Consider the following 16,942-nt stretch of genomic DNA (forward strand, 5'->3'; position numbering starts at 1 on the left):
TCATATTCCTGTAATAAACTGGTAATGCTGGTAGACAAGTTATTAGTTGGAGAGTGACTAACTTCCTCAATAAGTCGTACCTGATGTTTCTTTCTCTGAGGTACCGAAGAGGCGAAGGGAATGGGATCATTTGAATAGGGAAATGAAACAACTAACTGGTCAAAGGAAATAGTACCCTTTGAATGTGAAAAAAAATCTGAGCCAAGAATAACTGGAAAAGGTAAAGTGTCCGAAATCCAAAAGGTCCATTTCCAAGACAATCCCTGTAACTTCAATGTCAAAATCACATGTGAGTCGAGGCATATAGATTGATTATTAACAGTTTGCAACGTACGACTGATGTCTTGAAAAATAGATGGTACAGGACGTAAGGTGGCTAAAAATCCCCTCGCAATTAAGGACACAGAGCTTCCGGAATCGACAAGAAGACGACTCGGTGTAGAATTCAAGGTGGCATGTATAATAGGCATGACTTTTTCAATAATCGTCAAAGGGTGTTCTATATGAGTTATAGTCGTAGTCTCTGATGGTGAAGAACGTTCCTTATCAACAGGAGAGGGCTCAATATTCGATAAGTTAGTATTATGCCGTGAGACGACATTAAAGGGTAGATCATCAGTTTTCTTTGAACTATCCAAGGAAGGGGAAGGAGAAGGAAATACAGGTAAAGTTGGTAGAGGCTGTGGGAGATGAGAATCAATAGGGTGTAAAATACAGTTTTGCTCTTGTTGGTCCTGTCGACGTAATTCCATGGGCCATAACTCCCTAGACAAACAAATAAAACTAGTAATGGAAGTCGGTCGATCAAAGCCCATTAAATGCATGCGGGTGGTATCTTGTAAATTCAATAACACGAATTCCAATAGACTAGATTCAGACCAGTCCACAGGTAATACATGATAAACGTCATAAATGTCATTCAAGTAAGTGGAAAGCATTTCCCCGGTTCGCTGAGGACGAAGGAGGTATTTATCTAGCAACATTTGCATTTTGGGATAAGGGACGAAGCGATACCATATAATGTGTCTAAACGTTGGCCATGGGAATTTCTCAGTAAGAGAATCATGCCAAGTTTCCCGGAGAGGTCCCCGTGTGGATGCAAATGCCATCAACAATAAGGATTCTAAATCTATAAGGTTTAATTTAAAAATTTTACGGAGATTTAACAAGAAATGGAACAACTGGTCGGGGTCCGAACCATCTGTCGGTGGTAATACCTGTAAAAGATCTACGGCTGTCGAATATCTAATGTAGTTTGTGATATTGGAATAATCGGGAGGCAACAAAAGTTCCCTAGGTGTGTGAAGGTTTGGGGTCTGCAAAAATGGTGAAGGTTGTATGTTGACGGGCGGGAAGGGAAAAGAAACTGACCCAATCCCCTGCAAATGGCCTTGGAAAGGAAGCGACATTATATTTATCACTTGGCTAGAATATCCAAAATGTCCACAAGGGAATAGGCCGAACAAAAGAAAAGCCAATAGTATCCAAGTGACAAGACAATTGCAAAAGTGCAACATCAAGATATCCAGTGAGATAATTAGAAACAGTAAACCCAAAAATCCCTATGTGGCAACGCTTTCCCAAAAATTTTACACGGAAGTAAGGCAAAAAAAAGGGGGGAGGGGGATAAAAATTAGCAAAGCAAAAAAAAAAATGTTATACAAGGAAAACAGGTGTGAACCAGAGTTATCGTAACCCCAATATTACCAAAAATATCAGGAAGGGAAAAAATTTTTTGCAATATTTCGACTGGATAAGTTAAAAAAAAAATATATAATCTGCTCTGGTACCAGGAACTTTGTAACGTGGTTGTTGCGTACGTAAGAAAAGACAGCGAAAGTTATTTAAGGAAACGTGCAAAAGGTCCGGGATCAATTATCGTACGTTCGTAGAAACGAATAACAACTAACCAGTTACAAAAGTCACTAAAGTGTTGAGGTTAATGGCCAGCGTTTATCACTGCCGCCTCAGTCTCTATAGAGAACCAATGAACAAGGAGGGGTGCACCTGCTTGAACATATGAGACCCTCCCAAAACACTAAGCAAAACAAGGTATATAATGAACATATAGTCACGGAATATCGTGGAAAAATTTCACACTATGTCAACCTTTCAATATAGATATGCGTATATTCGTGTACGAGTGTGTACACGGAACGCCACAAAAAATATGCGTACTACTCTGACCAATCAATTTATCTTTTCTTTTGACACTAGTAAACTCTCGTTCTTCGTTATCAAGCAAGGTTCCAAAAAGAACAAAAAAAGGAAACGAGAGCAAAGTTCATTTGTGACTAAGTCAGAATTTATTGCGTTAATCTCGCAACGTAGATTGATTAACGTCCCAACTTGAAAACATATACATCAAAACAATTATTAACGAGAAATCAGTCTTTTAAATCACACAAGATTATTTCCAAAAATAGATTCAACAATTATTTCTATCTCTCATTTACTCCATAATTTCATACATTAGGTCGTTGTAGTTACGACAACGAATAAGAACAAATTCAACCAAACCGTAGAATCATGTAGTATCAAATATCTTTAACAAGTTAAATTCTCAACAACGCGTTATAGTAAAAAGCTCTTATTTCTTCTTGTAACAATTTGCCCCCCTTTTTTGCTTTGATGCTCTCTTCTTACTTTATTTTAATATTTTGTGCCAGACAAACATTATCTCTCATTGTATTCTGTCTCCCCCTGAGACGCAATAATAAATTACCCTAGTGTACGCCTTGCTCAATTTATTATTAAGAAATTTAGAAATTCTCCTTTACTTTTGTATACGACGAATAGTGGCGACGACGCGCATGCCCAAACAATTACGTGATTAATTCCATTTTGCATAGTTCTAATAAATCGACGCTTATATCTTCTTTCTTCCAATTATTCGAACTAGAGATTCAAAGTATATGAAACCGACGCACTTCACTTTACTTGATATGTCGCAAAAGAAGGATTTGACACAGTACGTACCTCAATGGTCCACTCAAAACTGTTCCATCTGACCAATCGAACTCTGCAACTGGAGCGTCAAATAAGATTTGGCTTCCTTCTCATACGGTCGTCTTTTCCCTCACATTGGTATGGCGAAACTCAGCTTTCCTCTCGATCATGCTTCCGTGGGAACGCTCCATCAAAGTAGTGGTAACGTGTATCCTGTACCATACGGCAAACCGTCTATGCACACGTCAAACGGGTCTCGGAACACGCATATTTGATTCCTCACAAGAAATGTAATCTTTCCACTACTTAACTTAAAATGCAAAAATTGTAGAAGAATCCACTTTTGAGTGGTTGTCCGAAGTATTGAGAAATACTCCAAAACGAGTGCGTGCAATTAGGATCCGAAAAATGCAAGTCTCGTCCAGCGAGACACCGTTCCACACTAATCGCACGTGATCCTCCTTTTTTCTCGCTCGTTTCCCTGCGAGAACCTGGCTGTTACGAGGAGGTCGGTCGGATCGGAACTGATTCAGCTTACACGTTCGTAAAATGCAGCTCTGGGCAAAGATAGGTGGAGACACCTAGCGGCGACCGGCACAACCAACAAAGCAAACGAGACGCGAGGCGTACTACGAAGGAGGAAATGTGATGTCTTTCCTATGCGAAATATGACGTAATACTTCTTTAGTACAAATCGCGCAGGAAAAACGTCACAAACACCAGGGCGCTAGTGAAGCGATGTGGTCCCACTTTTACAAAGTGAAAGACTTTGCAGAACAGTCTAAGAAGAAACAGACATCAATAATGGACTTCAGAAAGTAGTGGGGAGGGGGAATCAGTGTATGTGGGGGATAGGTGATCAGTGAATTTGATCAAGGACAAACTGACAATTGATGAAAAGAAGTCTGAATATTGCCAATGGTGAGTAGACTTATTGATGTTTTATGTTTATAAAATTATGTGTTTTTCGTCAGTTTCACTATCTAGCAATATTTTATGTTTTGTTTTGTTAATGCAATTTTTTACATGGTTAACATATATGTACATATAAGGAGGTAGAATTATGCATCCATGGCCTCCATTAAACGTATCAACTCACCATTTGGTTGGACTGACTTATTTGATGATTATGTTGCTTTTGATTTTCATCGCAACTGCAATAATTGCAGACTTCAAGTTCTTCGTTTTTCAGTTTTACGCTCCGTTAGTGAAAATGTTTGAAAAAGGTAAAATTTGATACACACAGGGAAAAAGAGTACTACAAGGTGTACAACTTTGCTTCCGCTGTTTTTCCCCAAAAATATGACGCTGGAATGAAAAACATTGCTTACCCAGGCATTATTCAAAGTATTGTCCATCGCTGGCCACTACTTTCTCCCATCTCTCGGGCAGCGTACGAATGCCACGTCTAAAAAATTGTTCATCTTTGGAGGCGATCCAGGAATCGATCCACTTTTTGACTTCTTCATAAGATCGGAAGTGTTGGTCAGCCAGTTCATGAGCCATTGATCTAAACAGGTGATAATCAGAGGGAGCGATGTCTGGAGAATAAGGCAGGTGGGGTAGGACGTCCCATCTTAATGTTTCCAAGTACGTTTTCACCACTTTGGCAACGTGGGGTCGTGCGTTGTCATGCTGAATCATACCCATGGCTTTCAGACATTTTGAAATGGCTTGCTGTGTCACTCCCAATGATCGTGCCAATTCTTCTTGAGTTTGACGTGAGTCTTCACTCAGCAATGTCTCTAATTCTGCATCTTCGAAAACTTTGTCTTCCACCACTATGCCGGTCTTCGATGTTAAAGTCACCGTTCTTGAAGCGTTGAAACCACTCACGACAGGTTCTCTCACTTATAGCGTCCTCACCATACGTAGTGGAGAGCATTCGATGAGCCTCAGCCACAGTTTTCTTCATATTGAAACAAAAAAGTAGAACCTCCCGCAAATGGCGAGAATTTGGCTCGTACACTGACATTTTCAATCGCGAACAACTTAACGATGCACACACCACTCGACTAATGTTTAAATGGAGTTATATTGACAGAGGTCCAAGCTAACTGTGTGACGTCTGCGATCTGCTTCTTTCGACCGCTACTTCCTGTTGTTGCCACCTGTCGGAAAACGGCGGAAGTAAAGTTGTACACCTTGTACATACAGGGAGGTTATTGCAGCATGACACCGCAAGAGCGTCGGCCGCTTGCCGGCCCAGTCATGCAACAGGTGCCGGCAAATTGCGTAACAGATAGCCCGTTACACAAACCGCTTGTTTTGTAATGTTTCCACTTTTCACAATTATAGTTACAATTACAACTTAAATAAGCACGTACCTTGCCGCAAGGATGCTGGAAAAGGTGTCCTCTAAAATACAAATATTTCTGGCACTTTATTTCTGCCCATATCGCTTCTGACAGCAATGACTCATCCAACATAAAGGATTGAATTTTTCATTCTTGTCTTGCCTTCGAATAAACAAAACCGTGACTCTTATTTTGCAGATAACACAAGATTAATCCTTTTGAACACTAGAGTCAGTGGCGTGCCCAAGATTTTCGAGGGGGGATGTTACGTATACATTATTATGCAAAACGAAAGCGCAGATAAACGAATTATTTAACAGTGTCACTTAATTTTAACGTGTGAATATTTTTGAAGTAAAGTAGCGATCATACACTGTGTGCGTTTTTCTTTCTGAGAGCGCCATTTGAAATAAGCACTTTTCCCCTTTTGCTACTATGGGATAAACTGAATATAAAAGGCTATAACTGCTCAACAACTGCATCTTTTTAAGAAATTTAAATTCTAAATGTAAGAATGAACAAAAAGCAACATTTTATGTAAATTCCGACAATTGTGAGTCCAGGGGGAAACGGGGGCCAAATCCCAAAGTTCTATTTTCCCCGTAATTACGCAAAATTTCTGAACGTCGTAATTTCCATATTTTTTTTTTTTCAAAGTTGCGGCAGGAGCATTACATATCCTCATAGAGTAGTCTTTTGTTGTGCTTCCCTCAAAATTTGGTCCATCCAGTGTCTATAGAGCCGACGCTAGAAGCGAAATTCCCCAGATGTCGCAAGAGCGTCAGCGGCTTATCGGAGTAGTGGTAAGCCGCGAGAAGCCTCTCGATACTACGCGAATGCGACAGCTGTCGGCTACCAGTTGTTTAGACGTGTTCACTTCGGTTTGCGTTTATCAGTACTCGTGTTGTTTATACTGTGTTATTGAGTTGGTGTGCTAAAGTGCTAGTGCTTTATCGTGTGTTATTTGTTATTCATTCATTAGTTATGCCACCAAACAAATATAGCCTTGAACAAAGAGTTTTTATGTACGATACTTACGTGAAAACGAACTCTTGCAGAAAAGTAGTCAGGCGATTCGCAAGAAAATTTCCTGGCAATCCTGTTCCGGACAGACATACTGTTTACAACCTCGTTAAAAGATTACGAGAGACAGGATCTCTTGAACCTAAGAAACGTGTTTCCAGACGACGTGTTCTTACGGAAGAAAAGCTAGACGAAATTGGTGAACGACTTGAACATACTCCAAAAAAATCCCTCCGTCGGCTTGCTCAGGAAACAGGCATTTCAAAATCCTCAGCACGAAATGCCACTAAATTACTTAGATTAAAACCCTACAAAATTACAGTGGTTCATGAATTGCAACCGCGCGATCACGCGACTAGAGTTCGATTCTGTAACTGGATGCTGGATAATATTGTTGCTGGCAGAGTAAATCCAGAATTAATCATATTTTCAGACGAAGCTTGGTTCGAATTGAATGGCCGAGTTATTTCACAAAACAATCGCTATTGGAGCGCAGAAAAACCTGACCTTGTGCATGAAGTTCCGCTCCATCCTGCAAAAATTGGTGTGTGGTGTGGTTTGAATGCGCACAGAATAATAGGGCCTATTTTTTATGAAGGTACTATCAATGGTGAAAGGTATCGAAGAGACATACTACAACCTTTTTTTGAACAATTAACGGACATTGAATGCCAGCAGTCATTTTTTCAGCAGGACTCTGCTACTGCTCACACTGCTTATGAATCACTTAATTTTATTGCCGAGATTTTTGAGGACAGAATTATCAGTACTGAGTTGTGGCCCTCTCGTAGCCCCGATCTTACTCCTTGTGATTATTATTTATGGGGAACATTAAAAAACAAAGTGTATCAGAATAACCCGCGTACAATAGAGGATTTAAAAGAAAATATAAGAAGAGAAATTGCCAGAATCACACCTGAGGAGCTTATGGATGTTCAGAGGAATTTCATACGCAGATGCCGGAAATGTATTGGTGTTGAAGGAGGTCATTTTCAACATCATTTATAACACAGAAGGTTAGTGATCATCATTATTATTAGTTTTAAATATAATTTTACACTTTCGGTTTGCTTTATGCGCCGCGATGCTGTCTTCCCTTTCTGTCAACCGAGGATAAAGTAGAGATGTCTAAGAAAGATTAGATGTCTGAAATAAGGTTGTAATTGTAACTGTAATTGTGAAAATTGGAAACATTACAAAACAAGCGGTTTCTGTTATGGACTATCTGTTACGCAATTTGGCGGCACCTGATGCATGACAAGGCCGGTAAGCGGCCGACGCTCTCGCGGTGTCTAAGAAAGATTACATGTCAAAAATAAAGTGCCAGAAATATTTGTATTTTAGAGGACACCTTTTCCAGCATCCTTACGACAAGGTACGTGCTTATTTAAGTTGTAATTGTAACTATAATTGTGAAAAGTGGAAACATTACAAAACAAGTGGTTTGTGTAACGGGCTATCTGTTACGCAATTTGCCGGCACCTGTTGCATGACTGGGCCGGCAAGCGGCCGACGCTCTTGCGGTGTCATGCTGCAATAACCTCCCTGTATATACCGTATTTATGCATATACAGTATTAGACACGCACTGGTTTTTATTCAAGTTCTACATCTGAAACATTGCTTGCGTGTTCATTGACAGCATGGGAATGCATAAAGAAGTGCTCGATCCACCCTCCTTTTTTTTTTTCTTCCTGCAGCTTGCTTTGAAAATTAGCACACTTTACTAATAAGACTTCTCTTCTTCAACACGTGCAGTGTGATGTCCTTTAACACTTGTTCAACCACCTGTTTCCCCCTCCCTTCCTTTCTAGCCATACTGATTGTCAGTAGACTGCAACTGCCCAGCACCAGTGTTTTGTCTAGGTGGCAAACATCGCCTGCCCTTATCAACTACGATAATAACCACAATGACTCATCCAGAAGAAAAAATGCATTGTTTTGAATCTGCAGCTTCACAAGACTGTTTTGCTTTGATGATTACGAAAAACAAACACCATACACAAAGCAAGGAGTTGAAAGACAAGCCAGTTTTTTCCGCTCTTCTGCAGCTTTCTGAAAAAAGATACCATAACTCTATTTTGTGGTGGGGTGGTTCCATCTTCTTCTGCTTGTGTTCGTGGCGGTGCTAGATGATGCGGGCCTTTCACTTTCTACCTTTCCGGTGTGGGCATACTGCTTCATTCTTTTGCCACACATCGGGGTTTTGGCACTGTTTGAAGGAAGGTCCATGCCAACTAGCGCAGCCACGTACACAAATGGAAGAAGGAGGAACCACGCTGCCTGCAGCAAGACAAGACGAAGCCACCAGACGGGTGGTGAAATCAATCGGAAAGAAATTCTGCGCGGAAAAGTGAACTTGCAAAATGCGAAAGTGTCAAAACTTGTTTCGAGTTTAGTTTATGCTGTTGGGCTAATTGACACTGGATACCTGTATGCAGTTTAAAGTGCGAACTGCCTAACTGAAATATAATAGTACACAACCTTAGGGGAATTGGTAGGAACAGACAGAAAAAAAAAGCTTATGTACTAACAAGAGAAAAACTGAAGTAGTAACGCGAAAGTATAATTTGAATTTCAATGTATTAATATTATGTAACATGTAATTTTGCATGAGTCATTAAAAAAAAGGGTCTAAGCACAATTTTAACACTTTTTTTTGCATGTGGCTGGTCGGGGGTGGGTCAAAATTGGTGCAAATTCAAATAACGACCCTTTTCCCGTGAACTGTGAAAGGTCATTGTATCGAGAGTCGACTGTACATGGCATACAAGGAAATAAAGAATGTAAGGGAAGGATTTATACCAAGAACAAACATCTGCAAAGATAAAGAGGGAAAAGTACTGGGGAATGAGAAGCAAATTTTAAATAGATGGGCTGAATATTTTCAACAGTTACTGAACAACACAGAACCCCAAAATGAGGACCAAGAAATGAGACCAAGTAGGGAAGATGGGTCAGAAGAACCAGAAGAGCCACCCACACTAGCAGAAATTTGAAAAGCTTTTGGAACCTAAAAATTAACAAAGCACCAGGGAAAGACAGGATACCAGCAGAAATATGAATATTTGGAGGGAAGAAGTTGTTAGAATCCCTACACTTACTCCTATGCAAAGTCTGGAGCCTAGAACATATGCCAGATGTCTGGAAAGAGAGTATAATTTGCCCCATATTCAAGAAAGGGGATAAACTACAACCATATGCAGAAGAAGCATTAGGAGAGTACCAAGTCAGCTTCAGAAAAGGCAGATCTACAATAGATCAAATACACACAGCAGACAGACACTGGAGAAGTGTTGGGAAGGGAAGATAGAAATAACACAAGTCTTTGTCAATTTTAAACAAACATATGACTCCATTGATAGAACTAAAATTGGAAATATATTGAGTACATTCAGAATACCCACAAAATTAATTTGATTGGTAGAAATGATGATGCAGAACAAAGCACGTGTGAAGATACAAGCAAATATGGGAGAGAGCTTTTCAGTGAAACAAAGTCTTAAACAAGGAGGTGGCTTGGCACCACTCCTGTTCAATCTGTCTCTGGAATATGTGATAAGGAAACTAATGATAGATTACAGAAGAACATTAGAATATAAGTCGACCCAAATAGTTGGGTATGCAGATGACATAGGAAGATCAATTAAAGAAGTAGTGGAAACACTAGAGAGGGAAGGGAATTGGATTACAAATTAACACAAATAAAACAAAAATATTAGTCCAAACAAAGAAAGCAAAGTCAAAGGAAAATCATATAAAAATTGGAGAAAATGAATTGGAAATGGTATCAAGTTTTCCTTATCTAGGAGTATTCATCAGAGACAAAAATGATGAGATGTTAGAAATAGATTCCAAAGAGCCAATAAAGCATATTTCTCATTACTACCATTGATTAAATATCATGGAGTAAATCATAGAGCTAAAGTTACTTTGTATAAAACCCTAATTTGCAGAATAATGATATACGGGAGTGAAACATGGACATTTAATCAAAGCGCAGCTGAAATGGTGGACTTGTTTGAACGGAAAATACTGAGGAAACTATTTGGGCCAATAAAAGTGCAAGATATTTGGAGAATAAGAACCAATCGGGAATTACTTGAACTTTACAAAGATGCACACATCTCAGCTTATGTAAGAGCTAAAAGGTTAGAGTGGGCAGGACACGTAATCAGGATGGATGACAGCCGAATCCCCAAGAAGGTGATGCAAGGATGTTTTGGAGGGAGATCAGTAGAGAGACCCAGAAACAGATGGGAAGAAGCGGTTGTAGCAGATGCGGTACAACTGCGTAGAACTAGGAACTGGAGGAGAGCAGCCTTGAATAGGATGGGATGGAAGAGGAAGATTGTGGAGTCCATGGACCGAATACGGACCAGATCATCATAGACGAAGAAGAACACAACTGAGTTGGTGTTCAACCATGGTTCATTTCCATCTTACGACCCAAGTCGTCTGATTTGAGTCCTGGCCTGGACATTCTTTGGTAGTATCCCTTCACCATTTTCATGTAATCATCATTAATTTTATCGTAATTAGCCAGAAGTGGCAGAAATGTAATGCTAAATAACAAAACTACAAACTATAATAATAACACCTCTGATGCAGGAAAGTGAATACCTGGCAATAATGAGTCACCATTACACTACCCCCTTTACCTCTTTGTTTCACAGTACAGTTTTAACCATCTTTAGAATTATCTCAGTTCATAATTTCTTACCTTCTTTTATGCCCTCTTCCTTGAAGTTCTGTATTACAGTTTAAACCTTCTTTTGGTTAATCCTTTTCACATTCTTACTGTTATCACACTTCCTGAAGAAGCCAAGTTACCTTGGTGAAATTGCGATCCGCGCGCGAGACAAAAGACAGACGATAGATTCAGGAGTTGAATGGCTTCGTCTACGCGGCTGGTCCAGGGATACGTGCCTCCAGGTTACGTTGCCGAATAATAGGATAGGTGAACCTAACCTACTCACCCACTTTGGGCTTGATTGAACCTACGAAACTACCTGGCTATGCAACCTGGACGCACCTATCCCCGTGCAGCTCTACGCTGTCCTCCAGTGACCATTAACATGGAGGATGTCCCCAGTAGACCAGCATCCATTCCGCGGAATGATTGCTGGTTTATCATAAGGACTTTCAGCCTATTTATTCCAGAGCGAGTAGTACGCTTCCCGGACTTGTCCGCCCAAATATGAATTAATAAATCAAGATGTTGGAAAGACACATTTAATATTCTGGGAAATATCACATTTAACTATATACAAGCACTGCACAAACTTATAGGTTTGTTCTTACATATGAAACCAACAAAATGGGTAACAAAAGCATTGTACTTACATCTTCTGCTTCCACCTCATCACACATGGGCCTTGTAACAACACTTGTCACTCCAACTATAAATGGGGGATTTTTGTGGGTCTGCACTAAAAATATAGCGGTATCTTAAGACATATGGGTATTGGCTTGCAAATGAACTGTTTCAGGGAGCTATATCACAAAGGATGGGCCGAATAATCGTGGATGTCTTTGGATACAAAGCATCATGGTTTCCTGGAGGCTCATTGTCCTCACCATGTGGTTTTGAAAATTTCCGAATTTTCATGGATATTGGTTCCATGCACTTTATGGCACTTCAAGTGCTGTAATTCGTCCATATTATACACTACAGGACTATTTCCAACCACTTAATAGATACTTCACATGTTGGAACACAAATGGCTACTCCATTGTCCTCTCTCCACTGGCCTACTCTGGCTCAAAACTTGGAGCGATGTTAACTGTACCAACTATCCACACAGAGTGAAATCAAGATGGCTTCCTCTCATGTTAAAAGCTATCTCAGACTCATTGTCTGGTAGCCACGCCCATGAGGCCATCTGATTGGTCCACAGCACTTTGTGTTACTTGCCTTCATCTAGTACCTTGAGAAGCCCAGTAGATGGCAGTCTAGTCAGGGCTAGTTCCACTGACTCTCACCAGATGGCTCTGGTGCTATGAGACCGATTGTCTTTTGTCCAAAAACATCGATTTTTTGATGTTTTTGTGGTTTGTTTGCACATATAATTGTGACTTGGAGTTATTTTCAGGGAAAGCTAGTTAATTTGTGGTTGCACAAATGTTATCCTAAAAATATCTGTATTAATAAAAAATTTGCATGAAAAACAACATGTGCTCTCTGAATTCTGTTTTTCCACAAAAGGCTGTCTTTTTGATAACCAATGAATTTTGGTCTGGGGCTTATTATTTACTTAATATTTTGATGTTTTATCATACTTTTACTAATTAGGCCTAATTTCTGTTAATCTTAACATATCTGGGAATGTCTATTCCTATTAATTTTACCTGGATTGAATTGGCCTTGTACTTTGGTTGGAGTGGAGTGCTGCCTGTATGTATTGGGGATGTATACCCAACCTTTGGTTGGTTATAAAATATTAGACATCAAATTTACTGATAAGTGAAGGTAAGCAATCACGTTTTATTATAATAACTGCCGGCCCCCGTGGCAGAGTGGTTAGCACATCGTGCTACGATGCTAGGGGTCCCGGGTTCGAATCCCAGCCTGGGCGTGGATGTTTGCGAGTGTCCATTCATCAATTTCATCACTCATCTCCATCTTCGCAAATTAACCAAAAGTGGCACAAAAAGTGAAGTAAAATAAAGCAAATCAAAATTATTATAATAACTTGATGATCTGAGCTTCTTAATCTACTATTAATATTTCTTAAAATTTTCTTCTCTTTGCAGCACTTAAATAGGAATATCATCAGTCAGGAAAATTATGGAAACTCTCCTTCTTTAGGAGTGTTGGCGATGGGCACAATTAATGAGATTATGTATAAAAATTGTGTTCCCTCTGATTTCGAAGAGTTTCTGCTTCAAATGTTCCAGAACACATTTCATTTATTGCAGAGGCTTGTACAGAATTCGGAAGTTCCCACAACAATTGGCAAAATGGAACAGTTAGAAGAAAGGTATGATGTGTTTTTTTTCTTGTAGTAGATAATCAATTTTTGTTACTGTGGTATTTTTTGCTCTTGAAAAATGGGTCAAATATTTTAGGCTAAGAATTTTTGATAGAAAATTGATAGATATTGGCGGGTGAATTGCCTTACATTAAGGATGGGATGGATTAATCTATACTCTTATCTAAATTGGCCAATATAGGCATATTGGTAATTTTACCATCCTGATATTTCTTTAAGTAGCATACCAGTAATTGAAAATGTCTGCTGTGGTGTTGTTTTTTAAGAATATAAAGGTGTAATACATAAAGTGTAATGTAAATGTCTAAATAAGCAATTTCTTTTATTTTTTTAAAATGTAATTACTAAGTAAGACGGTGAATGAGCCAGTCAGGTTCATCATTGTTATATTTGTCAGTACACACAAAAGGTGTATTTTTGGGATAATACGTGCATATTGGAGGAGGGTTGGGCAAACCCATAGCTATGCAAATCTAGACTGGGCATTGAATTTACAAAAGGGCTCAAACCACTGAAGTGTGTTATCATTGAAAATTAGGCTGGGATTGCTTAATAAGAAGACAAGTGACTACACTATACAAGCATGTTTTATGGGACCTAATGCAGGTCAAATCTAATGACTGGGTGTTCGTTGTGCAGACCATATGTCACCCTGTAACTGGTTGGATGGTCTCCCACCTCTGCCGAGGAATGTGAGAGTGAGGTCAGCAGTTGGTAGGTAGGCCGTGGCGCTCACGAGCTGTTGCACCACAGGTTATTTAAAGGTTAAATCTACCTGCACATATATACGTACTACATTCACTGCTGGGGGTATTAGAACAGCTTATCTAACAATACAAGAACATCAAAGGTTTGAAAGGAAAATTTGGGTCAGTCATAAGGAAACATTCCATCTGATCCTGGAAAAATACTGGAAAGAGGATAGGCAGAAGTGAACATAGAGGGGTTGCCTTTGGTGAGCGATTCCAAGAATAAGATATGTTTCAGGAATTCAAAATGTTTGAAAAATTCTGGCTCAGTTGTCTCAAGGAAGGGTTCTCTCAGTGTTGTCTCCCTGTTGTATTTTTGTAAAGCTTTAAATAAGTGTTTGAAAATTTTGGTTTCTGAACGTGCATTAATCCAACATGTCACAAGTTTTTGGGAAAGGGAAGTTTGAACCCCAAAACTCCCTCATTAGGTATGTCCCAGGCCGTGAGATGTGAGGCTTCATGGTATAGCAGTGAGGTCTGCATTCAGGGAAATATGAATATTATAAAAAAAGATTGAACTTCATACGAGGGCCACTATTTATATTTTGAGGCTTGGCAACACTGATTGAAGTTAGGCGCGATTTGACGTTTGCACGGAATTGTCTGGCAATTGTCTGTACTTCAAATGTTTGTCAATAGCTTGATTTGTGTTGTTTATGTTGCCTTGGAGATTGCGCGACAACAATAAAATGGAATTAACTTGTGAACATTTTCGTGCGATGATTTTTTACGATTTTTGATGTGGATTATCAAGACAAGAGTGCATCGATCAACTTACTTCCACATTTGGCGATGAAGCCCCATCCTTTGCCACTGTGAAACGCTGGTATAACGAATTTAATCGTGGCCGCCATTCGCTCACCGACGAGATTCGCGAAGGTCGTCCAAAATCAGTTGTTGTTCAAGAAAACATTGATGCTGTGCAAAACCTAATACTGCAAGATCGTCATGTGACATACTGTGAGATTGAGGCAACCATAGGCATTAGTTTCACCAGCATATATAAAATATTACATGATCATTTAGCTGTGAGAAAGGTATGTTCTCGTTGGATCCCACACAATTTGACAAAAACTCAAAAAGATGCTCACGTCAATTGGTGCAAACAAATGCTCATTAAATACAATCGTGGTGCTTCAATAGACATATATAAGATTGTAACAGGTGACGAATCATGGATATATGCATACAAGGGTGCCGACTTGTCAAAATTATTGGGGGGCTCTGTTCACTGAAATAAATAAATGAATGAATGACTCACTCCCTCCCTTTTTTTAAAAAAAAATTACGTCTTCATATAGCAGTTTTTAAGCAGCTATTATATTCCTCATGCAAATGAAATGTAACATGAAAAACGTGTGTCTGCTCATTTGTTTTTTAGATAACAATTAACAATTTTATTTAAAAGTAGGCTATGTATTTACATTAAGAGGCCAACATAACAGTTTTATGCCAGCCTCGGTAGCCGAGCGTGTTGGGTGGTCGGCTCAACTCGCTTTGATCCGGAGGTCTCGGGTTTGAGTCCCAGCGAGGGCAGGGGTGTTTTTTAATGTCCGCAACAGACTTGTAAAGAAAGGACATGTGACGGGGCAAATAACCTTAGTGTTGACGTACCCAATAAAAATAGCGAATATTTAACAGTATTTAATTATTTACATAAATGCTAACACAAATCGCAGGCAAATAGTTTTACTTTTTTGTTCTTGCTACAATATTTTACTTTTTAAATTTAATTTTGCAATAATAAATAAATACATAGCATGCCGTGATTTAGCAATAATGCCTTTGATCATAGCCGTTCCCGCTTTTGCAATACAGACTTTTCATAAGCTTTCCTTGCGTACTTTACTGCAAGCCAGTGTAAAATAAACTCAAAGACTTTAGAATTATTTTCCCCTTATTCATTAGACTAGAGGAAGAGATTTCGAGGATAACTAATACATACATATCAATATTGCCTGAAAGTCATGTTTACGACCTCCAATTGTTCAGAATTCACTAAACAACATACTGGTATAATTGTCATATCACCTCGTTATTTTGAAACTCTTTTTAGTAAAAATGTTAACAAGAAAGATAAAGGTAAAGTGCTCCCCTTTGCTTAGCACCACGCCATGAAGGCGTATAGGGGGTGTGGGGGTAATGCCCCACACTTTCTTGATCCGGTCGTGAGTGGGGGTGATGTGATTAGCATCACGCCCCTGACTGCCTTTACCCCCCAGGGTTTCCCCCAGGTACCCATGTTATTCGATGCTGGGTGGGCACCGGGGCCGCTTCCAACGTTAGAAAAGTTCCCGGATTTGAACCGGCCAGGGATCGAACCCGAGATCTTTAGCATGGTAGTCAGACGCGTTACTGACTGAGCCACCGCGGTAAAATGTTAACAATACTCATAATTATATACTTAGTATTTAGTAATAAGTCATGTGTTTTGCTGTCTCCGGTCATAGCCCCCCCCCCCCCCCAAAGTTGATGGTTTAGCGGTCTCCGCCCCCAAAGTTGATGGTCTAGAACATTTCAAATGTGTATTTAAAGTTAAGTTCATGTGGCACAATTCAGAGTAAACTTTACAAGAGAAGCAAAATAATACATTAGATCCTCGTAAGCAAAATTATTTGAGGGGCTCTGGCCCCACAACATTAACATTGGGGGGGCTCAAGCCCGCCCAATCCCCATGGAGTCGGCGCCTATGTATGCATATGAGCCGGAACGTAAACAGCAGTTGACTGTATGGGTGTTTCAAGATGAACCCAATCCAACAAAAGTTGTTCGCGCTCGAAGCGCATCGAAACAAATGGTCGCCTGTTTTTTCGGGAAAACTGGTCATGTGGCAACTGTGCCTTTAGAGGAACGTAGAACGGTCAACTCTGAATGGTACACAACAATTTGTTTGCCAGAGGTCTTCGGTCAAATACGGAAAACAAACAAAC

The 16,942-nt window shown here is 39.7% G+C and overlaps 1 protein-coding gene across 2 annotated transcripts in view; it reads left to right on the forward strand.

The window, feature by feature from the left end:
* ebo (exportin ellipsoid body open) overlaps positions 1-16,942 on the forward strand; it is a 151,872-nt gene that overhangs the window by 58,624 nt on the left and 76,306 nt on the right. For both annotated transcript variants that reach the window (XM_083136809.1, XM_083136810.1), the window contains one exon: positions 13,025-13,251. In XM_083136809.1, the coding sequence (XP_082992935.1) occupies positions 13,025-13,251 (227 nt within the window). The remainder of the gene's footprint in view (positions 1-13,024; positions 13,252-16,942) is intronic.

The sequence above is a fragment of the Lepisma saccharinum genome, chromosome 15 (assembly GCF_977018435.1).
Source record: "Lepisma saccharinum chromosome 15, izLepSacc3.1, whole genome shotgun sequence".
NCBI lineage: Eukaryota > Metazoa > Arthropoda > Insecta > Zygentoma > Lepismatidae > Lepisma > Lepisma saccharinum.